This window comes from Anser brachyrhynchus (assembly GCF_964034855.1).
Source record: "Anser brachyrhynchus genome assembly, chromosome: 8".
Taxonomy (NCBI): domain Eukaryota; kingdom Metazoa; phylum Chordata; class Aves; order Anseriformes; family Anatidae; genus Anser; species Anser brachyrhynchus.
Window position 1 is genome coordinate 6,391,167 of NC_137702.1, and position 26,730 is coordinate 6,417,896.

The window sequence follows — 26,730 nt, forward strand, 5'->3', positions numbered from 1 at the left end:
AGTCCTTAGACAGGAAAGTAACAGCAACATAGTGGATTAGCTCAAGTGAAACCAAGCTGGTCATGTTTTCATATGGATTAAAGCCTTTTCCCAGGTCCTGGTATTTTGCATTTTTGCCTACACTGAGCTACCAGTAACAAATAAAAAGCAGTCCTAAAACAGCCCTGTCAATATGATCAGACTGTTTACAAAAATCATGAGGTTTTTAAATAACTGTTTATGTCCTGGAGGTTTGGCAAGAGGGAAGACCCCAGCAGGCAGAATCTCAAGCCCTCCCCACCGAAGAACACAGCAATAGCTGTTCTTTTCTAGTTTCCAGCTAAACGTTTGTTATAAAGCTGGGAGTGAGGCCAGGTGTGGTCACAAACAAATTTGTGAAGGTGAAATACTTATTTGCTGAAAGTAATTGCTTCCTATTATGATTACCATAGCAATTAGTGTAATTCTCTAGAACACTGCGTAACATCTAATTTACTGGAGAAGAACAGCAAATAAATAACTCTGTCTGCTCCAGAAAACACATTAGTACCAAATCTGGTTTGCTACGTGGACAGCAGGGGAGCTGCACTGTCCTTAGCACTTCACTCTTGCTTTTAAATGCTTGGCTTAGCCAAAGTTGGAGTCAATTAGGTCGCTGTCCCTTAGCAACCACAGCTGGCTTCAGGAGCAAAGCACTTGGGAGCGGACGATGCCTGACTGCTAAACATCGCCACTACAGCACACCCAGGACCACTCTCTCCTGCTTACAAGCGGGGAGACTGGGGCGCAGAAACAGAATCAAATGCCCTTTTAAAAAAGTGTTCGCATCCAGTTTTTCAAGCTACTACAGGAGCTTTATCTCCCTCTGATTTCCCACCATCCCCTCGCTCACACAGACTGCTTTCTGAAGAAGTGTTTGAGACAGTAAGGACAGAGGTAAGCACCTAAGTGTGTCTCAACGCATCTAGTTGCTAACAGCACCAAAGCCAACTGCAGTTAAACACCTACGTACTGCAGATGTCCCCGTGGACCCCTCCTTCTGTGTACTCACATGCAGCACTTGGGTGCTTTTGAAAATGCATCCCTCTTTGCTTAATATTATTGGATCTCAGTCCTACCTGTGCTTCAGCTGTCTCGTACCTTCATCTAACACTATTGGAAAATATTACGCATGCTGGTCTGCCACCAACTGCAATGTGGGGCTTCGTTTTTACTAATTAGAGTTGGATTTTCTTCAAAAAGGTGCTTGCTTCAGCTGTGAAAGTTGTCCTGGAGTTTTGCCATCAAGCACAACACCACAGTATTCCAGGGATTAAATCCCATCTCACCCTGACTACTTCAACAATCAACCTTTTTTTTTTGTCTGTTAAGATTTCTTTAAGTTGAGTCTAGCCATATGGAGAGAACCCTGCAGATATCACAGTTCACCAGTGACTGATGTTGGAGTATTTTAAAGTAGGTACTTAGGATGTCCCTGCATAAATTAGGAAGTTTTGAATGAAAATATTACTGTAATTGTACATTTCCTGTAAGTTATGGAACTTTGGTATTTCAAAAGTGGTGGACACTTCAAACAGTGGTGACGAAAATATTCCTTTATGTAAAAGTACTTCGACTAACTCATTTTTCCCTCTCCTCAAGATATTCTAACTCATTGGATTTATAAAACCCCCACAATCCTCTATCTACTCTTGTAGCATGCAGGAAGTACTGGAGAAGGGGGTGGGCCCACAGAGCCCAGAGCAGACATTCTGTCCTAGACCTTGATGCATACCCACAGCACAAATAATTAAATATGTGCTAAAGGTTATTTGAGAAAATAAAGTGTATAAGACAGAAAAGTGACAAATTTTGAAGGATCCTTAGTTAAGATTCAGGGCCTAATTCTGATATTGTTTAAAGCTGTTTAAACCAGGGGCTCTAAAAGAACCAAGGCCAACGTACACCGGTGCATAAGAGCGCAGCATCAGGCATCTTCTTCTGCTTACAGCTGTCAGCTGACAAAAGCACTCTTGAATGACAGATGCAGAGCAGAAGGGTCAGGGCCACACAGCACTGTCCAAGACTGAGAGAAGTGTGTTTTCCCCTAGGAGTTTAAACAGGTTTGAAAAACATTTGACACGTATTACAGGAACTCCCAGTGCAAGCTGAAGCCCAGTGCGGCTGGTCTCAGAGCAGTCTCAGACTGGTGAGGATAGTTTTGCTCTGATATTCTAGCACCCAGCTAAACTGTTCCAATCTGGAAGATCAAATAGATGCAGCTGAAAATACTGGTAGCCAACTATTTCTCATTTCTTTTTGCAGCTGGAAAATGCTGTAGAAAACAGAGGAAATTAATTTGGCTGCCACATGTGACGCTTTCCTGGTAGCCCTTAGGTATTTTGTTCAGCCCCAACACACAGGAAAGAAAAATGTCTCAATGTATTCAGTGAGGATCCAATTCTCCACTTGTCACACTTGGCAGCAAATCACACATGGCAGCAAAGCTCTGACTGGCAGGAGAGTGCCGCTGCTGCTGCCCAGGGAAGAGCAGTTCTCTCTTGCTACACCATTCATCTAATCTATCGCTCTACTGACCTGCTTATTGATCATTCCCTGGAGGTCCAGCTTTACAAACAGCACCTGCCAGGGATGCAGGTATGCCATAGAAATGGAGTCAACAGGTATGAAGTAGAATCTGCAGCTACGGGACATAGGCAGCTAAAGAGCAATTGCCTCCCCTGGGCAACTCAAAGCAGTAAACAGAAGCAATCCACAGGAAAAGCCAGATTCCTTTCCTCACAATCGCAATATCACAAGTCTACATCTACATGAATCCCTCGCTGCCTCATCTCTTAGCCTCTGATCAGTTATGTTCAAGGCTGCATATCAGCTGCGTACATTTTGCGTACATTTCTCTTCCCTGCTGCCCAACCAAAGCTGTCATACCAAGTTGCCCCGTGCTGCTGTGGATCCTTTTCCATGCTAAAAAACTTGTGCACTTCTATTAGTCATGGACCTGAGTGTCTTCTTATGGAACAAAGGATTTTGAACTGAAGGAAATGGCACAGGATCAACGTAGACAGCGGAATAAGAAATGCTTAGAGTCCTGTCTAATAACACTCGTAGGCTTTAGAATACGATGTTCAGAGCTCCTGGGAACTGCAGTCATAGCAGAGGCAGCGAGGTGGGAAGTGATCATTTCAATGTAAACAAGGAAAGTTCTGTAAAACTGCTAACACAGAGCTAGCAACTACTTAGGGATTCAAGGCTTCTGTGTCTGAAGTTCTTGTGTTTTGAAAATGAAATTATAAGATCCAACAATATTCCTGGTATATTAGACACATATTAATTACGTTCTATAGAGAAATGAGATGACATTTAAATTGCTTCCAGTAATATAATTGCACAATGAAACTACTATATTTCCTTATGCTAAAATAAGAAACGATGATTATGGCAATGTTTTTGTTTTAATAAGATATATGTATATATTAAATTTACACTCCTGATTAGCACAAAATAATGGACAAACATTGCAAACTCAGTTTATGCTTAGCAATACTGTAACTGCTCCTCAACTGTCAGAGAAACATGTGCTCCCTGGTTTTTCCCTTCCAGTTCCCTTCTTAAGCACGTGCAGCATTCCTGCCTCCCTCAAAATTTGTTCTGTAAAAGGCTGCTATGTGCCTTTGATACTGTGGGATCCTATTCTTCCTAGTCATTAGACTTGAAAGTCTATCTGTTACCCAAATATTTGTTAAAATATTCACATCCCATATTGGTTTCAAGACTTACCTTGAATAAGCTCAGAAGAGCTTAGATTCTGAAAGTTACCTGGGATTAATAGAGTGTTTTCCACTCAAACCCCACAGTCTTACATACTGATCTGAACATAGCATTCCTGAAAGGATAAATTGGAAAAATGTAAATGTTAGGGGAGGCATGAGCCAGAAAAGAAAACACTAAGTACTTTCCCTGTATCATCTTATGCTGTGGGACTGGAAATCCACACAACCACTGTTCTATCTTGAAGAAACAAGGAAAAATTTTTAAAAAGTGAAAAGACTAGAAATAACTTTCCCCCAAATCTTTCCCTCACATTTCTATTGCTGTGTTAAACACCAGAAAAAAAAGCATAGAAGTGGGTGAATATTTGGATTTTAATTTGCCATTAAAAATGAAGTCACAAGGGAGACTAACGCAAGCACTGCTGAGAATGATAGTGTGAGCTGTGGCAGTTGCACATAGATAACATGAAAGCAGCCTGCACTGAATACTTCTGTTACCGGGGTACATCCACATCCCCTCTGGAGCACTAAGCCCCATGTTCCCCAAGTGCAAAACCATTTTGTCTCTCGCCTGGTCCTTCTTTTCTTCTTTATGTGCTTTTCCAATAGTACAAGAAAACAGATGGACTACCACTGGCACTACGCCTCTCAGCTTTGTCCCAGCCTGAACCAAGGGACTTCTTGCAATTTATGATAAAGCTGGACCTGGGCCTCTACTGCCCAGTGTCCTTGACAGGACAGATCAATACAGCTTTACAGATTGTATCTCTGAGGTAAACAACCAGACAGACCAAGGACTAATGCCTTCAGCAGGCTTTCTGTTATCTCATGTCTGCTTTTGAAAGAGTCTTTTCCAACTCCATCCTTTCCCAATGTGCATGCTTGTTGCTCCTCTATTTCCCTTTTCCTCTTCCTGTATGTTACTGTGTGGAATTAGCAGTGGACGCTGAACACCATTCAGATGCAGCTCAATGATTTGCCAGGGAATCCTCTCTACAGGTGTTTGAATACCCCAAGAGCAACTTTCAGATTTAATTCAGTCTCATTATATCACTGAAACAGAGTTCTGCACTTTTATTATTCTCTGTCCTGGGATACTTTATGCTTCCTTTTGCTATTCCAAAAAGATATGGATGCAGATGCACAAAACATAACATTTTGTGACATTTTTATTTTTGGCTGGCTCATAATTAACAGTTACTGGGCGAGTTAAATTATTATTCCACTTCCCCTGACTAACACTTCAAAATGACTGCTCAGTGCAACAACTTTTTTTTTTTTTTTTTTAAAAAAGTATTGTAGTCTTCTGAGTAACTTGGAAAATTGCATTATTGAAATGCTACTGCTGCCACTGAGGACTCTTCAGCTCCTCATATAACTTACTGTTGCCAAGTTGATAAATATGAAACACCACCTGTTGATAACCTGCAAGGAACACTATTTTCCTCAAGTGGAGCAAGCTCTCTAGTTGAGATGCATTGGAGGGACCTTTACAACAACTGCCACCCATTAGCTTGCTAATCAGCAGCAAAGTGAAAAGCCAGACCCAAAATCTCCATCCCAAAATTCATTAGAACTTGAAGGAAGTCACTTGCATGTTACTCACCAGTAGGTCTGACGTACATTTGCTGTCAACATTATGATCCTTTTGTGTTTTGTTTTGTTTTTCTTTACAGAATAGATGATGTTTGTGAGAGGTATTTTCCATACTGACTTGAAGCTTTAAATTCATACGCAGAAGAATAGTAAGTGATAATGGTGGATCACAGGAATGAAAAGTGGAGTCAGAGGGGAAAAGGGTGTAACAATTAGAGATTTCCCCTGCCATCCCAGAACCCCAGCCCTATCCTCTTCTACCTCCCTTTCACCTCCCTGCACATACCCCATTTTTTCAAATTGCTGTCACAGTAATTAACTCACTTTCACTCAGTTTTCCCATTAGTGAGCTAGACTCCCTATCCCTCCCAAGTGATCTGATCACTCTATCTCCAAAAAATGTAGTTAACACACCTGAAAATGCTCCATGACTGTCATACACACTTTGCCAGTTCTTCTCTATAGGTCCTTGTTTGCTGTATGCGTTCCCAATTATCTGCCTTCTAAGGTCTGCCAAGGCAGCATGTGCATGTGAGTTGGCCAAACACTAGGTCACACCACTCAAGGGTTTATAGAGATGAAGTTTTCACATTTTCAGACTGAACTTTCAAATTTCTTACCTAGAAAGAAATCAACTGAGAAATGCAATTTGTGTATATTGTTTTTGTCTCTTACATGAAATGAATATCCTTCATGTGTTGGCTTAGGTGCATTTACCTCCACATTTCCTCATCATGAATGCAGTGTAGGTGCAGGCAAAGCTATACAGGAGGCAGCATACTACTTCTTACTGACTGCTCTTTAAAGCTCCATCCTGGAAAGGGCTGAGTGCTCTCAAGTCTCCATCTAGTCAAAGAGAAGCAAAGTCACTTTACACATTAGAGTCCAGCTCTTATCTTACAAACTCCATCTGCTATAAAATTACCGAGTGAAATCTGTCATTCTTCATCTGTTTAGCCAAAATGAGAAAATATTGCTAGGATATGACTGAAACTCAAGAGCTGTTAGAGAGGAGTTTGGATCTCATCCTGCCTGGTACTGAGTTCACAACCTAGCTCTTGTGGCATAAGAACTGGCTATTCCCAGCAGTTTTTACATTTATTCTCTCAGTTCTAGCAGAAAAACAGACATTTCCATTCCATCTGTCTCCCCACACACACATTTGTATTGTTGTCATAAACGCAGCCATGGCGTGCAGTCATCAGACTCTGAGACTTAGGACAGACAGGCCGGATTTTTCATGACACTGATACCAAATGAGTGTCACAGTGCCCCAGCATCCTGCAGTGCTACTACAGCTTTCAAATAAGAGGTCAGTAGAAGCTCAGAGGATTGTACATTTCTTATTTTGCTCCTTTTTTCCTAGCCAATCCCACTGGAGGACTGGGGTCACTCATGGCAAACCCCAAAGCCTGTCACAGGCGACCTTGCACTTGCCGGGACCTTCTCCATCCTGCAGGGTTACTTTTTGGCATAAAGGACTCCCATTTCAAGCACAACTCTCTCCTGGGACCAAACAACTGTGGAAGAGGCAGCAGATACCGCTCTGCTGGGAAGAGAGAGGCATGTGATGGGGAAGAGACGGAAAATGCTGTTTTCCTCCAACCCTTCTCCCCCCAGAGTGGTGGTGCTATACAGGGCTCCTGTACAGCCCTGGAGAGAGAAGAGGTGAGAATGAAAACTAAAGCACAGCAAGACCAAGGCAGACCACATTGACAGCCCCAAAAGGAACATGTATCAACATACAGATGTGTCTGTAGTATATAAATCTTTAAAATCACAGTCCTACCAGGATACTATAACAGGCTTTGCCACCAACTTGTGTACAGGCTCAGTATGTTTAGAGGTAAAGATCTGTAGGACTTACTACTTGTGTACTTTACTTAGCTGTTCATAAGATTTAACTAGATCTCCCAGCCTTTGCTTTCCCAGTTCCTGCTATCCCATTGAAATAGACAAAATAAAGAAGAGGAAATACACATAAATTACAAAATCTAGTAACTTGTTCTTTAAAAGAACCATATTACTCAGTTGACCTGTATCTGTACTCATTAGAGACAATAACCTTAATAATTGATTCCCCAACTGCGGTTCAAACAGTTACTATTACTTTTAAACGATGTTTTACATTAATACCAAATGTATTTCTTGGAGTTACATCATATCTCCCATTAATTGTGGAGAGATTCTAAATTTCTTGCATTCCTCATAAATAAATCTACTTATGTTACTGGAAATATATCTGGCTTTTCATTCAGTATGAAGCACTCAGATCTGACCTCACATGACATTAAAGGTACTGCACCATATCTCTCAGCATCATTAAAATAAGGTTTTTATATTTGCTCAAGAACGTGAAGAAAAATGCTTCACATGCAATGCTGTCTTCACTATGGATTTTAGGATGTCTGGGTTTTATGTTTTAAGAATGGCAACATGCAAAATGAAAAAAATAACAAGTTCCTCTACCTGTTTTAAAACCCAAATACAAGAATTGTGACTCTTTCTTTCCCTCCCCTCATTCTTTGCACCTAAAATACTTTTTAGCAAAACCAGTAACAGACTGAAGGGTGCGCAGCTGATCTATGAAACTCAGAAGGGGTAAAAAATTTGGATTCTAAAACTTTGCTAATAAGTTACCCTGAGTCAATTTTCCCATCTATGCTCTTGTCTGTTCTCATTTCCCACAGGTAGTTACAGCATTGGCAATTTGAAGTATTGCATAAATAACTTGCTGGTATTCAGCATGTTGCTTTATTTCCTCTCCTATAATTGAGTTGTGTTGGTTTGACATTTTGATTCAGCATTGTAGAAAGAGCAGACTCAATTTACTGAAATTTCTGTGGTTGATGCATTTAGGGAAAAATAACGATTCCATTTTGCAGTGCATTCATTAAGGGGAAGGTACTTACCTTACGTTTGTTTGCAGAACCAGGTAGTCATCAGGAACAAGAGGAACACATCACTCTCCTTCCTGGGCTAAGCAACAACTTCGGGCAGGGTGGTCCTGACCTAAGGCCCGATTTCCATGTGTTGTTTTTTTTTTTTTCTCCCTGTTTTCCCTGAATGGAGTCCAGTCCTATGGCTATTTGAAAATTATTTGCAGAGCCATTTTGGTACTCTCTTGGTCCTCACCTGAATATAGAAAGGGTTTCCATCTGTTACACACTGCCTGAAAGCAGAGGGAGAATGCAGAGGCAGAAATAATGGCAAAGGACCATGTAATTGTAAGGTGTTATCTGTGGAATCCAGATTATCATATGAAATATGAGAACTGACAACATATTGCTTGTCTGTTGTATAGTATTCTCATCCTATGTTTTCAACACAATATAATATTAACAACTCTTTAACCACCTATTTAATGCCTGTTAACATTTGAAGTCTACTTATATTTTCTACTTACGTTTTCCCTTACATTTTAAACTAAACAAAAAGCTATGAAAAGGACAAATACATCTTCCATGTATACCTACTACGTCAGCATTCCTCCAACCTTAGAGCTATAATCACTTCTGAATTTATTTGACAAAATATTAAATTCCTTACCCGCAACTGAGAGACAGAAGATTTCTTTAAGCTTCAGGCTTATAGATGAAAACTTAAAAGCTTCTCATTTCTATCCTAGGAAGAAGCTGAATCTTTACGCTTTTCCTGCCTCATGTGCGCCATAACTTGAAGGACTGAGTCATCTCGGGAATCTTGAACATTTGCCATGTTAGGAAAACAATTAAAACTGACATTACTCTCATTCAATAAACCTGTGACTTTGTTTTTAGTCCCATAATTTAGAAATTGCAAAGGCCAAAGTTTTCATGAATTATACCTAAATAAGGTGATTAATTATGAAAGTTGTTACAAACTTGACTGATATTGTAGAACCATTATGTCTTTTCTACTTAGACCAATATTACAAGTGAGCAGTCAGTTTTTAATACTGAAATATCTAGAGAATGTCAGGGATGACAAGGGTAGACCACTTTGGAGTGAGCTATTCCTACCAGTGTGACTTCAAAGAAAGATGTAGCCAGTCCCAGAACTACCAGTAGCACCCAGTCTGCCTGGTCCCAAGGAGATCAATCAGAGGCTGGTGCCTGTGCTGCTCTGCTGATATTGGTTAAGTACACAGGGAGATGATGCAGAATTTCTATTCCCCACAGTCACTGAGGCCTATTGCATATTACATCATCCTCTCATTTTTATTTTGGCCTTATGATTAGCAAAATTCCTTCACTTTTAGGGGGAAAAAAGTGCTCACAGCAACTCTTGCAAGTTCTTTTTATTAGCATTGATATGTGTAATGGTAACAGAATAGCCTTGAGTTTGCTTTACTACAGTCATTTAAACAACAAGCTTAAAATGCTCCTTGAAATGCTCCCAGGGCAAAAAGAATAGGGCTATGCCTAACAGGTACATTAAGCCTTATGTCTGTTAAGCACAGGGACACCTTTGTTGTGATTGCACGTTTGAAAGCAGTTATGGGCAACATACTGAATCACCTAATGAAACCAGTGTGGGAGGTATTTTTTGTGGTATTTAGAAACCCTTAATTACAAACTAACTAGCTAATACATTTCCTAAGACAAGACCAGAAAAAAAAATAGGCATTAGAAGTGAGAAAAACACTAGAAGTTTGGGTTTTTTTGGGCCTTCTGGTTTTACAATTTGTTACTTTGGTATCTTAAAACACTCAAAATGAATAAAAAGCTGAGTATCTGAGGGATGATCGTATGAGAAATCAAAGATTTAGAAATTGCCCTGGAAACAAAAAGATAAATATTTTGATCTGCAACACAAGATATCTTATTACTTCACAATTTAAGAATTACAAGACTGCTGGTTCACCAGTTCAAGTTTGTATGAAGTTTAAAAAACTTGAATCCTCTTTGTTCTAAAAAATCTTTTATTAGTGTTTTAAAATGAAAAATACATTTCTCATTTCTATGTGAATCTCAAGGCTGGAATCCTCAAAGGAAACCAGATGGCAAAATTAAAATAAACTGGCAAAAATTGTAATTTTTCCTTCTGCTCTTTGACTGGCACTTTTTGACTAACTTCATTTGGTAGGGAAATTTTCCCATCAAAATAATTTTAAGATCCACGATAACTTTCTGAGGAAAGAAAGTTGGGGAAAAATGATAAATTAAGAAAAATGCAACACAAGCAAATGCCTGATTTTATTGAGGTACTGCACTCACATATTTTTGTGCACCAAGCCAGCACATTTGGTTAAGTTGATCATATTAATGATGTGAGGACACCACATTAAAATGGCACACAGGAACAGCTTAAAACAAAGCTTGGTCAACATGGTGTACTAAATTATGCTCTGCCTAATAACTGTTATCACATTGGAATTGCAGAGGATAAGACAACATAACTTGCATGAAAATGACTAGCAGCCATAGCTGGCATGTGCAAATCAAAATATACTTCTCATTACAGTAGCCATACACAAATACATATCCCAGCACAGCTTCAGGTTGGTCTGTGGTTATCAGCTGTGGTTGTAGGAACCAGGAAACAACTCAGAGTTGGTTAGGTTCTTGTGGGTCACAGTCCACCCTTGTGGCAGAAGAAATCTCTTGAATCCAGTTGGTTCTGCCAACAACTTATTTTGGTGGGGACCTTGTGAAAAAATGCAGCTCTGTACCTGCAAAATAACAAGCACAGTTGAGAATCAGACTGCACAGGGGAAGATTTTCTTCTGCTACACAGCACAGCTAAGGAGATTCTACAAACAAATCCAGAACAAACCACACAGCTCAATGCATTTCACTGGGATTACTTATTCCAAGCATCTCACCACATTCCTAACCTTTACCATGTGAAATATTATACCTCTAAAGGGCATCACTACAGCTATGAACTAAGTGCCTCCTCTAGGAACATAAGTGGATGGGTAGATCTGCTGTTGCTCCTCTGCTTTGTAATTGGGGATTTCATCCTGGATGTGATAAAAACTTAAAAACACAATGGTGCTAGAGCAAGAAAAAAAAGGCCTAACAGACAAGGCAGTCTTTCATCTAACATTTCTATGCAGTACCTCTTGGAAAATGCACTACTAATATTTACATTAAACTGCCCTTTTTTTTTTTTAAGGTAGACAATGTGTATCTTTAAACCTGAAGGATAAAAAATATTCAAAACTACATATACAGAATTTCTACACAACGAAATGATTCTACTGCTCATTAAAAAGGGATTGCTTCTGAAGTCTTCTGAAGTGAAGCACAACAGCTGTTGGCACAGCTGGGTTTAGAAGCAGATGTTTGTCTAGGTAGGCAAAAATAATAGGTACGCACTGAAGTCTGGCCAGAAAATCTCAGCTAATTCAGCTACTGACAGAAGTTCTGAGGTGTGAAATCTTGGTTTTCAAGGCAGATGGTTACTAGCAGCAAAGAGCATCCTAGCCAGGCAAGAACGTCAGTTCAATACTGGTTCACTGGGAAGAGTGCTGCTTATCTGAGTGATACTTTTCGTAGATCCTAGATTTTCTTTTGCTTCGGGCTCCATGGCTGATTACACATTCTGACTTAAATCAAAATGCACATGACAGATGTAGACTTAGATTTGTACCCTCCCCCTGGCATTGCCTTCTCTAAATACAGCATTTCCAATTAAATATCAGATCAGAAGGGACCTCAGATGTTCCTATTATGGCCATCACTTTCTCCAGACTAGCAAGCAGACGCACACATACTCTGACAGCACACAAGTCTGTTTCTACTCAGAGCAGATGGACAGACATTTCCTTCCCAGACCTGGATGCAGTCTAGCAAGAGCCAGGGTCTCCTGGTGTCACCTTAGAGATGCCTGGGGCTAAGACAGCCTCCCACATACATCAAGGCTGTGAAGATGCTTCACCTATTTCACCTTTGACAAGTGTGAGTCTAGCCTGTTCTTCAAGATCCCTTTTGAAGAAAAGTCCCATCTGCTGCTTCATTGCCTGGTCTAGTATTTCTAGTACCTTTATAGTTTGGAAGATTTTCTATTACTAAATCTGGATCTACTTCAATGTAGAATCCAGCTCATTACTTACCTTGCCTGCCACAGACAAAAAATAATCAGTCCTCTGCTTTACTTATCAGAACAGTCATCTTTTCTTTTCTAGACTTAAGCCAGCTTAAGCTTGATCTGCCTTTCTAAAACCTTTATCATTTTCTCATTTCTGTCTCTTCTCTGGTTTATTAACACCTAAAGAGCATTGCTGTATCACAGGTACTGCCAGCATTAACTGGAATAAATACCACCTTACATCCTGAATACAGCTCCCCTCCTTAGTATGTCAGACAAAAGATGGGCACAGATCATCAATACTGTTTATTACGAACTATAAATTCAAGATAATTTTTCCCCCCACATTACTTAACCAGTTATTCTCCCTCAGGTGAAAAAGAAAAATCAAATCTTAAAATAAGTACAGTACTTGGCTTTCATCTTTATTGCATTTCACCTTTTTGATTTCAGAGCTTTTCTTCAGGGCACCAAGATAATTCTGAAAGGCAGTTTTATCCCCCAAAGTCTTGCAGCCTCTCCCAGGGTGGCATCATCCATAAATTTTATACAAATGCTCTTTATTCCTGGAGCCAAGCTGTTAATATTCATCTGGAATAGTACTGAGACATCCTTCCCTCCAAAAATGTCTGCAAGTGAGCCACTGAAAATTTTGGGCTAATTTTTCCATATATACTTGTAGTCAGAGCCACTTGTTCCCACTTAACTGACAGACAAAATTACCTTGACAAAGCGATAAACTGGCTTATGATTTGTCTTCATGTCAGATATTTCTCATGTATAACTTAATCATTTGACCTGTTAGCACTACAGGCTTGAATTAACACCTCCAGTTCCTCCCCTTTCCCTTATTAAAGCAAAGACATGTTTGTCCCTTTGATGGAAAAGAACATGTAGACAAGTTTGATCTGTATGGTGAACTACCTACATAGCCATGGTGTAGGGGTCCTGTTACCAATTTAAAATCTTGAATTTGGCAGAAGAATGGATGTTAAATTTAACTGCCATGTGGCGCTTTCTCACAGTAGTTGAAGGTTTGCAGCTACTGGTGGATGCAGACTGCACAGTGAAGTGGCTCCTCATAATAAGTGAGGGCATGAAATCTGCAACAAGTGGACATCAAAAGCAGAAGACAAAAAAGCAAATAGGGACCTGGAATTTTCCAACAAAACTTCACCTGATTATCAGTTAAAGCTCAGAAAATATCCTTGCTTCCCTTTTAATTTTCACAGAAAGTTCCCAGCTGATGTATTCTAGATCTGGAAGCAAAAAAGGCTGAGCACATGTTTTTCCTTGTTTTAGCACAAAGAGGTCTCATGATAAAGCCAGCCTCATTTTGCCAACAAAGAAGAATTGGATAATTCATGCACAAAAAAAGCTGCTAAGGTTTTTGGTATTGATATAATGCATGCACTCAAACCATACAATGAAGTCCTTTGCAGCTGGCCTTTCAATTCTTGTCTGTTGCTCTGTTTCTGTAAGCAAGTGTTTAGCAGGCTACATTTCAGAGCACTTCCACATACATCAGTCTCTATAGCATGGAAGAAAGCAGGCAAACTGAGGCACAATGAAATGAGAGGCTCCTGGCCTTACAGAAAGCAAGGCTCCATCCACAGACCTGAACTGTGGTCTCATCTAAGTACTCAGTGCCTGCCTCAGACATTTTTGGATTTTCTTACTACGGAGGGCTGCAGGAGCCTTTTAAGTCCTCCTATGGCATTTTTCTCCCACTATGCATTTCCTTTGCCACAGCAGGAAAAGTGTGTAGAGGGGATTGAAGTTTCAAAATGAGTTTTGTTACCCTTAAAAAATAAGGTAACAAAAATAGCAGGACAAGCAATCTAAACCTACTTGTTCTGCTGGTAAGAGTGTTGAGAAGGATGCCTTTGCACTTATGATGGACAGGATGGCTTTTTTTAAGGGTACAGGAGAAAATACACAAAGCAGGAAACTGACACATTTACTTTCCTACTGATCCAAGAACAACTGCTGAGCAAACAGGACCAATTTATTTCTGGGACAGACAATACCAATCTATGGCATGGATTCCTCACATTCTGTGATGTTTAGCCATAAGCTTTCACCCCCCTGCAGAAAGGGAAATAATGTTTCGTGCCATCTGAAGTCTTCTGCATTATTCATTAATTCCTCTCAAGTCTGAAGTACAATTCTTCTGTACTGGAGTACATTTTAAATACTATTTTGCATGGTCTGTGCCATAGGCAGTTTGACCTTTAAACATGATTTCAGCATAAAAATCAAGTTAGCATATGAAACCTCATTTTTTGCATGATAACCCTGTTCATTTCTCTATCAGACTTGACTCAGCACTCATAGGCAGCATCACCAAAAAACAGAATATGACTAAACTACCAGATACTTCACTGCTCTTACCCTTTGCCATACAGAAGCCTTTCTACCAGTTCATTACAGAAGAATTTCTTTTGAATAACTTACAATGGCTGCATCCTTAGTAAGGTCTAGTGCAGCTTGGACTGCACCAGGGAAAGGACAAAGACACCATCAGGGGAATGTAATGTTCTCTAGCCTACAACCATGAAGTACTCGTGTACAAGTAAATCAAAATTTCTGTTCACGACAACGCAGTCATCTCTTGCGTATCTTCACAAAGGAGTATGCGTGTATGTCATGCAGAGATGGTTATAAGGTCTGCAAGTGTGACTCAAGGTCCCCCAGCCTTTTGTTAGTGCTTTTCGCAAAGCTAAAAACCCATATAAAGAACCATAGCACTTTGAAGAACACTTTTCCGATCTGCATCACTACGTACTGAACAGAGCAAAGGATATAAAGATACAATAGAGAATGGTGGAAAAGTGTTATTACCATACCTGTTTCCATACAGCACTGGTAGCATCCATCCAGTACTTGTATTTTTTAACATATAGAACTCCCTCTAGCCTCACTGTCTGAAAAACAAGAGCATTTAGTAAAACAAGTACGATTATTATTCTAATAGTTACAAGTAGTAATACATAGAAGTACCCATTGCACTAGAAAAAACATTGAAGACCATTGCTCAAAGCTAAACAGGCAAATTCTAGCTGATAAGCCTTTTGCAGAATCTGAAATTTTAATAAAATTTGCACATCTATCTTATTGTTATATTTACTAACAAACTTTAAATTACTTTTGTAAAAATTCAACAATTCTACTTTCTATTTTTAACAAGTCTGAGCCACGCAATAACCAACTTTTTGACTACTGTATGAGGGAAGTAAGGCATACAATAATCAATCGTATGTTTAATGAAATACAAAACTCCATCTGAGATGATACATTTTGAGTGAAAATGCATATAAGTACTGCTTTCATAAATGAGCATGCACTGAATGCTGCAGGGGTACTGACACTGTACACCATCTGATGTGAGACAGCCTTCATCCAAAGGCAAGACTACTCTAGTTCAGAAAAAGCAGGGCTAAACTAAGTTCCCAGGTAGAACCCATCATCCTGAGGCCTAAAAGCTTCTGAAGCTCCTAAAAATTGCTTTCATTTTTATTGCCTATAGAAAGAGCAGAAGAGAGGCTGCTTTTATTGTTCCTTAGGCCTGAAAGCAGCTAACCAGCCAACTCATAAGAGACTCTGGTCTTGCATAACTTCCACGCAAAAGAAACCCAGGCATGATGAAGATAAGCACTCAGGCTTGTCAATGAAATCCTTCAGCTTTTTCAAAGATCTCTCAACCTTGGCAAAGCAATGGGCTTTCAATTTCTGGCAGTCTACCTCATCAACAGCTAAAGCTATCAGAACTTCAGTGTTAAATAATTGCCATTCAGAGCAGTCAAAGCAGCAATATAATAAAAGTGAAAACAGGACAAGGAAAAAGTCAAACCAGCACTTAAACGCAAAGCAATGCAGTCTGAATAAAGCTCAAAACAACATGGGAGATGGTTAGGAAAACACAGATCTCTCAACATCGTGAATCCTAATACCTGGAACTGAGAAAGAGAATACCTACGTGAACCCTGCAGTCTGGCACAGAAATACAAAGCATGAGAAACACTGCTGTCCTGGCAATAGAATAGACCAAGAGCTAATAACACAGCAGAAAAACCTGAGGGAAAAAGTTAAACAGCAAAACATTCAAAAGCATAATGCCAGTTTATAATTAAAATACAGCCATCTTGTAAGAGTTCACTGGGCATTTTGTTCATCCCACTCAAGTGTTTATTTAGGCTTCTCTAGGTAGCAGGTGCTATTTCCACTGTCTCTCTCCAGGACAGGTGTCAAGTTTTCAATTTGCAGATTAGTAGCAGTTTGCTGAATGTGTGACTTTTGCTTTGACAGCTTGCTCAGCTTAAGTAGCTCCAAAGGAGGCTTTGCATTTCCTGAAAGCCCTATAAACTGCATTCTCTGGAAAACAAAACAAGATGTAGGAAGTGTGGTATGAAGTAGGCTGAGTTAGACATTCATCTGGATGCTTAATACTGTCTCATAGGCTATAATTACAATAACTCATTGGTCATCTATTGCCATTCAGGTACGTTGAAGCACTTTAATAGCTAGTAAAAAAAAAAAGGTTGAATTTGAGTTGATAAGGGAGAAAGCAAGAGACTTCTTTCCATGAATTATTTCCCTTTTTCATCTTGTTCTACTTATAAGGCCTAAGCAAATAAAATCCAACAAGAGAACAAACATTCACTTTATTTCCTAAAACTTTACTGGTTGAACTAACTAAAGCCAAATTTAAACATTTAGGAAGTCCACAACAAAAGCTGAAACTTATCACACCACTTCCTGCCATCAGAACTTGCAACCAGATTTCACATGTGTACGTTTCTCACTTATATGTGAAAATAAATCTTACGTAAGCCTGGCCATGCCTGCTTCTACTCCAGCTCTGTGATCAGACAACTGTACTCTTAGAGCAGAAGCTTCTCTTTCTGCCACTGATCTGATAACATGCATGTATGCTACTAAAGCAATGTCAACTTATGCCAATGCTTCCTCGGTTCTCTCAGATTTGTATTCAACTGAGAACATTAATTTCTAACTAATACCCAACAAGGTGACCTTTGTAGTCAGTGGATAATGTATTGTACTGGCTAACCTGCATAAATGATCTAATTCTTTTAATTAATTAAAAATAAGTGTTAATACAACTGACCATCAAGAATGTCATCTTTGGAAAGAATTGTGAAACCCAAAGCTTTTAGTCAGCATTAAAGTCTAAGCCACAAATACTGGCTGAAGTAGCCACAGGTTCTCCTGCACCAGTAGGTGACATGCATTGTTCCTGTAGGTGTCTGCTCATCCACTGTCTGGGCACAAATGTAAGGCATGAAAAAGAATTATTCCTCCCTGACAAGGAAATGCATTTAAAACTTTTGAGATTCTTATCCCTAGAATGAAATCACTACCATATGTTTGTGTACTTGGACAGGAAATCCAGAACAACTAACTCATTCAGCCTCTTGCTGATGATGGGATTTATTTGTTGCATCCTTAATAAGGATTGTGAAATTTTACATTCTTCCTGCTAATTAAATATATTAAGCTTGTGCTAAATATTTTCATTTGAGTTCATTACAGATTTCGTTTAGAATATAGCAAAATAAATTGACTACATCCTAAGGCCACCATCAGAAAGAAAATGTATGGTTGGATTCTCCACAGGTGTTTTTGATGGAACGTTATCTCCTCCAGAGGAAAAGCTTTATTCTGTCAATATCCAGCCTTACCTGCCATCTGTAAGTGTAAGCCTGTATCCAGCTTGCTGCGAGGCTTTGTGCTGATAAACAAGTAACAGAGAACACACACAGTGATGATAAAAGCAAACAGGACCACTGCTGCTATTGACAGGCCCACAAGCGCTCCAATGCTAAGAGAGAAAACAAAGAAATTAGGTGTACAAACATGCTGGGATAGCCATCGAAGTAGTGGTCAGGATGATGCCCAGAGTTTACATGTACACAGGTGAGGGAATGGCTGTATATTTTTACCGTACATAGAAATTTAGAGCTCAATACTTAGTTTGCATATACTGCATTATTTCTTTGCCCTCAAAAGGGCCGATGACATTACACAGCAGTTGAACACCAGGCCCTTTGTGATTTTTCACGTAACCTATGCATAGTATCCCTCAGCTTGATTTCAATTAAGTTTATGAAAATCAGAAAGAACTTAATGCAGTAACTGATGCCAGCGAACCAAACTACTCCAAAGCAGTGCATATTCCCAGATAAACCAAATTCGGGAATACAGGCACTGTGCTTCCCAATTAAAAGTACAGTCTGAAGGATGCACAGCCTTCACACAACATTACTATCTGTGCAAAAGCTGAGAAAATTAACAATGGTCTTCCCAAATAGACAAAAAAAATCAAGGTATTTCAACAAGAGAATTAATGCAAGCTACTGAAAAAAATAGTCTTTTTTTTTGCCTTTTTTTTTTTGCTTTAACTTTCCCCAATTTTTGCAATTCCTTAGCAGAATTTTGACCAATTTTGAGAGAGTTGCTAAATATCACATGCAAACACTAAGTGGAATTCCAGAGCTCCAGGCAGTTGATGCAAACTCCTTTCTTCTCAAACATGACTATTAAAGCTGCATTTTCAACCTGAAATACCACATTTATTGCAAGAAAAGCTTATCATAGGACTTTAAGCAAAGTACTTGTTTGTAACAGGCTTTTCTCCAAGGCTGACATGTCCATTAAAAAAACAGGATAAATGTGAAAGCCACATTATTCAGTTCTACTAGCAGCTCTGTAGATCGGGGTGGAGTACTGTGATCATTGTTGTGCCTCTTGGTTAATACAAAGAATCTTGAATTAAGGTGGGAGAATCACAAAATCATTTAGGTTGGAAAAGACCTTTAAGATCATCAAGTCCAACCATCCTCCCAGTACTACAAGTCCACTGCTAAACCATGTCCCTAAGTGCCACATCCATACATCTCAAATACCTTCAAGGATGGCAACTTCACCACCTTCTTCTACGATCTTTGTAAAACTAACAATTAAGTAATTTACACATTAAGGCATCAAACAGGCAGAAAGAGAATATTCAGGAGGCCAAACACATGGCAGTATCTGCAGATTTTACCAGGATATTACATCTGCAGGAGAGAAGTTACTTTATACTGCTTCCATAGTCACTCAGTGAGAAAGTGTATGTACATACAGCAGTGTCTTTAGTAGTTTCCTTATTTCCAATCCTTCTTTTCAAGTCTTTTCCTAATAAAAAATTTTCATGCTGAAATAAAGGGCCAACTGCAATACAGCCCACCTGTCATTCACTATACTCTTGGGCTACTCAGTGCTTTCAGTGTACCTGTCTCTGGTTCTACAGACCAAGCCAAAGACTTAAGAAATTAAACAGTGGCACTTGGATCACAGTTTGAGGCTCAAGAATCCTTATATTACTACCCCAGCATATTTACAGTTTTAACATAGAAAAAGGATAGAGATTAACGTCTTCAGTTCTATGGTAAGAACTCTAGTGACAAAAAAACCCTAGAGTTTTACATGAACATATTAAGTATATTTTTTGGCTCAAACAGAGCATAGAGGCTGGCAACGTTCTGATTAATATGGCATTTGATGACATTCTTACAATCAGGGATCTCACATGGGTTCTGGCCTCATTTTTTCATTTGAAACATCTTGACTCCAAGGACAAAACAGAAGCAATGCACTACACTGGGCTGAGGCGAGCAGCCAAACCAAGAACGATCTCCAAAGCTGATTGATTCCATGCAAGAAAGTAACACATACCGGGAGGTTCTTCAGAAATAGGTATCTGTGCTTTTTCATTCTGTTAGTATTAGCCCTATTTTAAGATTTCTTTCAAATAACAGTCTGCAGTGCAGGACAAAAGAAGTTGCTTATCTCCTATCCAAATGTTAAGCAGAGTCAGCTGTTCTAAAGCTGGCTAAATCAGGTACATATTACTTTTTTTTCCTTCTATTCAGGCATCCATTACTTCAGTTGTAGCTCTCCTCCATGCAGAGACAGATGACAAAGTTAAGCGATACAGCTGAGCACTGTGCAACAACAATGCCTTAGCATTATTATTGTGCAAGATACCTTGTGAGCTATGAACAGCAAAGGTAAGAAAAAACAGTTCTGGGGAAAACTCTCCAATATTTCCTATTACAAATCAAAGATTTATAATAGGTTACACATCGCTAAAAATGCTTGTTATGCAGCAGCAATGTGAAGAGATCTTACCCAAAAAATGGAAATTGGCACCACAAAACCAAATACAGACATCCTAGATATCACTTCCTAAAGCAATCAGCAATTAAGAATCAGGTTGTACTTAGTTTTCAAACATAGTATGTCAATACCAGATTGTTCTCAATGTGCTGAAGCAATCAGACCTCTTAGAGTGTATTATTAATTTCTAAAAGGTTGATTTGGGGTTAAAGTTTGGGAGTGAGATTTTTATTTTTAATTTATTGAATTAATTCAGGGGAATTTAAAATGCCTTCTACATTTCTGAACACTGAAGCATCCTAAGACAGTGACTTTTTTTTTAATGGTTAAGATAGTTATCAAACAAAATACCAAAATAGCCATCATTTTAATGATCACCCTTCCCTGAAAATAAAGACAACCCTTCAGCAGGTCCCCTGCCTTCTCCAGCAATTACTCCACCTAGTAGTAATGTAAAGCTCTTGTTAAAAAGATTTTGCCATCTTCACTTTAAACAGTAGGTGTTTAAAGTCTACACAGCAGTCCACATAACAGCCCACAGGTCTCAGGATGAGTCTTCAAGATCAGGCTTCTGGCAGCACAGATATTAAACAAGAAAACTTAAAAGTTGCTCTTGTCCACAGCTGCGGCCTCACTAGCATTAACAATTCCCCACCCACCCTCAGACCTAGCAAAAAAGCAGCTGTGAAGGCCTAGGGGTAATCCTGGTGCCATTTACACAACATGAGCAACTGTAAGTTTGACAGGAGATCCCCAGACCAAACAAAGCTCTCCCAGGTTTTTTCTACATACAGCAACGACACAGCCATACCACAAGCATCGCTGGTGCTGTTACACTGAGCTCCATGTACACACATGCAGTGCTGCCACACCTGCACTGCCAGAGGCTTTATTGAGCAGAGAGGCTTCACCATCTGCAGGCTCCCCAGGGCTCCCTCTGTGCTGTCCGGAGAGCTCCTTTGTGGGTCAACATTTCTTGCAGTGGAGGCTCAGCAGACACCTGCAGCTATTTTTAGTCCTTAGAACTAGTCCGTCCACACCAACAACAGCTAGGAACAATTTAAATATTGGCTAAGCAGATGCAGTACGTCCACCGAAAGATTAAAAGGAAGCTCATGAGTCATCTGGATCTGAGTGAAACAAATGTTCCTAATACCATTGCTGCAGTGATGTACCGTACGTAGTACTTGAGAAGCAACTGATAAATATTAACAGAAGACTGGAAGAACGGGCAGACAGGAATAAAAGACTTGCTATTTTGGAAAGCCAAAACACTCTCACAAAGATCTGTACAGCTGAGCAAAGCCTGGCTAGAGCATTAGGTCACTGTGGTTCTACAGGTGTTAATGAAGTACCCTGAATGAGAGCTATACTTGGCCTGCCTCAGTTTTAATCAAATATTATATGAAGCTAACAGAAAAGACTTTGGAATGGATGCTGTAATTCTATTTGATACTGAAAGAAGCCATACCACTTGCAAAATAAACTTTGAGCAATGACAAAAAAGACTCTTAAGATTTTTAAACAAAAGGTATTGACCAAACACAACAGCATCACAGTTCAATCCAAGTGCTACCTGCTCAGCACTTCCCCCTTCCACTCAGTTTGGAGGTAAAGATGTCCTAAGTACATGTACATAGCTCTGAAGGGTAACCTGTTCAGTGCTCTGCTCACTAGTGATTTCTAGCATCTGTTTTGTGTTTCAGAAGCTGCAAAACCTTCTGGCAAATTCTGCACACTGCTACCTTTTTGCTAGTGTTCCCTTCCCTGTTCCATGGGCTCCTGACTTGACACAGGAAAAGACATCCTTCGCTTTTCCTCACTGAAGTCAGCTTTTCCAGAAAGGTAGAAAGAGCACCTAAGACCACAAACCAAAAGAGATAAAACATTACTTGATCTTAACTACCAGGGAAAAAAAAAAAAGAGGATAACCAAGAAACAACTAATATTACAGATAAAAAGTTTAAAAACTATGTAACTTGTAAGAGTTGCTCAAAGATATATATATATTTTTGTGATTGTCCAGCAGCTCCAAGGACAGCAGGTGTTAGGGAACACATCAAAGATCAGTTCTTGCAAGAGTGGGAAGGGAAAAGAAGGTTCAGTTTTGCCAAGGTTAAGTGAAGCATATAGCTATAAACTTAGTACAGACAGTAGTGATTTGGCAAAAAAAATAATACCATAAGCCTGCAAGAAACAATCGTTTCAGGTTGCCTAGGCTGCTGGTTTCTTCAGGAATTACTTCTGTCAGAGCTGGCTGCCAAGTGGTTTGGCAATGTGTCTCCCACAGCAGGAAAAACACAACAGAAACGCACATTAACTGCCTGAAGCTGTTCCTGGTGTGTCAAACAGAAGTAATCCCTGAGATACCACCAACCACTTGGTGGTGCATTCAGCCACTGCTTTGAAATTAATGAGTGCAGCCAAGCAAAGGAAGATGCAGGATGAGGAATTTCAAGCTCTGGAGTAAAGAAAAGCTTGCAACAGTTTCCCTAGAGGATCTTTCAGCTCCTTTCCCTTTACCAGTAGTTTCACAATCTCCAGACTTATCTTGGCTGGGTTTGGCAAACTCTTGAAGAATTTTAAGACTTAAGGGTTAAGTCTTAAGAGTGCACCCTCAAAAGCTGTAATAAGCACTTGAAGGATTATTTTAACTTATGGTTCTGATGTAGGCAACAGCCTGAAACAAAGACAAGCAAAGCATGGATCACCAAAATATTGAGAGCAATCAGAAAAATGTTATTTTAAACATGTTTTCTTTAAATGCCTAATGGAGCTGTCATGTACAAATATATACAGTTTAAGGTGCTGCAATACTGTACAGCATCCAGCATGTTAGGAACTAAAAATTGTCCTTTGATTTGTTACTGGGAAAGCACTTCAGTAAACAGAATCTAACCATTCAGTTAATTTGCTTAGAGAAGTAAATTACATTTATTTGCCTTTTCTCTATGAGGGATAAAAACAATTATGGCAGAATTTAAGCACAACCAAAACCACACCAACTGCAGTTTCCTCAGACCCCATCAATAGCTTAGGGCCGCCATATTGAAAAAAGGAACAGCAACAACAAAAAAAAGGAACAAATCCTGAAGTTTCAAAGTTTTGGCCCAAATTTCTGACTCAGAGGCTTAGCAGTCACTTCTCAGACCCTAGAAGATCTTTGTAAGTGAAGTTCCTTCAGAGAGGTACTTCATTAGAGCCTCTCATAGGATTTTGCCCTTTGAAGTACTTTCTGAAAGACCTAGCTTTAACAGCCTTCATTACACCAATCCTGGTGCAAGAGCATAACAAATCTTCATTATACATTAGTTCTGCCCTCTTAAGAAGGCTTCCCATGACCAAAACAGACTATCCAAAAAATTATACCATATGAAGTTAAATAGCATGGTTATTCAATGAGAAAAATGTAAGAAGGACACTTGGGAACATCCTCTTACAGCAGGAAAGCTGAACAGTTCTGTCAGTCTTCAGAGATGAAGATGCTTGGGAAACACATGTTCAATATCAGACAAACTAGATTTTAAATAATTATACGTTCTCATTTAACTTGTCTAGTATTTGGTAAGTCTACAGTACTGGACAGCAAGAGCCATGAAGGAATTCTCATGTGAAATTGCAGGACTGCTGGCCAAGGCACTCCACATAAGGCACTCTGTCAGAGGACTGGCAGACTGGAGATGCAACTCCAAGCTAACATAGGGCTCTAGGGGTGAAACCAAAAGCTAGACTAGCAAGCCTGACTTCCACTTGGGCAAGAAAAAGGTCCATAAAAAAAGAGTAAGACCACTAAGCCAAGAGATAAACACAGCACCCTAAGCACCCACTTACCCAGTGGCCTGGACACTCAGGACCAAGCCTATACAGCTGGTGGCCCTCAGGAGAGCTCTCTGAGCTCTGAGGGGGCTGCTTCTCTGTTTCTCCTTCCCTTGGGAGCTGCCATTAAGCTGAGGCTCTTACCCTGCACCAGGCCAATCCACGTTGATCCAGGCCCTCACTTGCAGATTTACCTCCTGATCTGACCTTGGGCTTGCCAGGTGGGGATAACCAGGCTGTGACTGACTGGTTACTGTCTCCAGACCTACCCCTGACTTGCTCACTTGATTTCTCAGCTTGCCCTTGGGCCTGTGTCATCACACTGGACTTGTCTGGCAGTCACAGGGATGTGTCTGGTCCTGGCTACTGCTCCGACCAGGCCTGTCCTGCTCACCTCACCTGGATACAAGGGACAGGTCCCTTGCTAGTGAGGTCACCTCCTCAGCCACCTTCTTACCACGCTGTGCCCTCAGGAAACTCCTGGTGCTGACTGCTTCCAGACACAAGCTTCTGTAAAACAGTCGGCATCACTGCAGGGGGAAAATACTGCCTCACTAACCTGTGGGAAGGAGTCTGTGAAGTGTCAATAGGCAGATGGATAAAGGAACCCTGCATACATTGCCAACGGCTTTTTGAAAAATCTAACTATAACCCACACACAGGAGGTGGGACTAAAAAGACTGAACTGACACAGGATTGGGGAAAGTATTCTATTCCAGATCCAAAATGGCTTAAAAGAATAAGGAGCAAAGCACAGGGCTAGGTAGTCCCTTTCCAGTACAAAAAGTCAGTGCTGAGACTTTTTATTCAGTCTTCATCTATGACCTGGAAAAGAACAAAGTCTGAGTTTGATGACCCTAAGCTACTACAAGCGATCATATTCTATGAGGGCAGGGAGTGCTAGAAGGCTCACAGGAAACCAACTGAGCAGGCAAAAACAATGCAGACGAACTTCAATGTACATAACCTACTGAGAAAATATACACAACCAAGCCTAGATGATTAAGTCAGAACTGCCAGTTCTGAACGCAAGAAAAAATGTTTTAGAGTCAGTGACAGTTCAATAAAATCAGTATCAACATGAAGCAACAGCCAAAGACATCAACAAAGCATCAGCCATCAAAAGGAAGGATTTTGAGACCAAGACTGAAGGCAACATTTTGCCACTGTGTAAAACCTTGCCTTACCCACACATCTTGAGTATGCAGCTCCAGATTACGCACCTCAAGAACAGCACTGTGAAAAGGCAACTAAAACCATCAATGGGACAGAGTAGCCCAAGGATAACCTAAAATGGAGTAGGAGTTTAAAGACTGAACTACTAGGACTCTTTAAGTTTGGAAAGATGAAAGCTGAGAGCTGATGCAAACGCTTATAAAGTTTTGAGCGTTGTGCATTAACTAAACATGCAGTTGTTGTTCACTAAATCTCACAATGCTAGAGGGCACTCCAGAAAATTACCAGGAAACAAAGCTATAGAAGCTTTCCTTCTATAAAGCTGGTAGAGGGATCTATCCTCAAAGAGCAGGTAGTGACTGGTACTACTGGGACTGCAGAAGCAAGTCCAGAAAGGGTTTAGGTACACATGAGGATAACAAGACCATAAGGGAATACACAGCCAGCAGGGATGCTGGGCAGCCTGAGGGAAACCAGGCACAGACAGCACCAGGCTGGTGTGTGCTCCCCTACCAGCACCTCTGGAGATCCAGACGGACCCCAGAGAGCATAAGTATGGTTACCTGCCATTTTCCAAATAGAAACTTATTCATTGTTAGATCTTACTACACACACAGAAAAGTAGTTGAAGTCACTAGAACTTTATGCACAGACCAGCTTACAAGCTCTGGCCACAAGACCCAAGTTCCCCTCACACCAAAAGCACGGAGGGATGCTCCGTCCACAGGCACCGAGCATCTCCCAGTGCCTCACTGCAGGTACCACGAGCCATCTCCTCCAAAACCCACCGTGGCGCAAGCAGAAGCCCCTTTTGGAAGCAAATGCAGCCTGAAAGGCTACAAGTACCTCAGAAATAGACTCTCAGGCAAGTCCGGACCAACACGGGTCCCTCACCCTCCGGAGCAGCCACCCAGCCTCGCCGGCGGATCCCCCACCTCCATGCCGGGGCAGGGCGGGCGCCGCTGCTCCCCTACCTGAGCCACCACATGTAGCTGTGCTCGTAGGGGAAGAAGCTGTGGGGGTCATCGCAGCAATACTTGACGTCCTGGAAGCCGCAGCAATACACGGCGCGGGCGTCGCCGCCCGCCCGCGGGCAGCTGAACCCGCTCACCAGCACCTTGTCGGCGTTAAGGTAGCTGCTGCACTCGGCGCTCATCGTGCCGTGGCCGCCCGCGGGGCTGCCCGCTGTCTCAGC

At 40.5% G+C, this 26,730-nt stretch overlaps 1 protein-coding gene and 1 long non-coding RNA gene across 4 annotated transcripts; one reads left to right on the forward strand and one right to left on the reverse strand.

Annotated features, from left to right (window-relative positions):
* The first annotated feature begins 780 nt into the window (after positions 1-780).
* LOC308199322 lies at positions 781-10,246 on the forward strand. Its single transcript, XR_013954577.1, has 2 exons — positions 781-915; positions 6,712-10,246. It is a non-coding gene; the product is annotated as an uncharacterized lncRNA (long non-coding RNA).
* SHISAL2A (shisa like 2A) lies at positions 9,610-26,691 on the reverse strand (the record flags this gene model as incomplete). Of its 3 annotated transcripts, none has more annotated exons than XM_080603335.1 (4): positions 9,610-10,998; positions 15,212-15,285; positions 18,065-18,204; positions 26,510-26,691. In XM_080603335.1, 4 exons carry the CDS (start codon positions 26,689-26,691, stop codon positions 10,843-10,845), a joined length of 552 nt encoding a protein of 183 aa, XP_080459461.1. In that variant the 3' UTR covers positions 9,610-10,842. The 3 variants fall into 3 exon arrangements, 2 of the variants coding, with proteins under 2 accessions (XP_080459461.1, XP_080459462.1); XR_013954571.1 differs by having other exon boundaries at positions 10,858-10,992; positions 15,207-15,289; XM_080603336.1 differs by having other exon boundaries at positions 10,860-10,998; positions 15,212-15,289.
* Between the last annotated feature and the right edge of the window lie 39 nt (positions 26,692-26,730).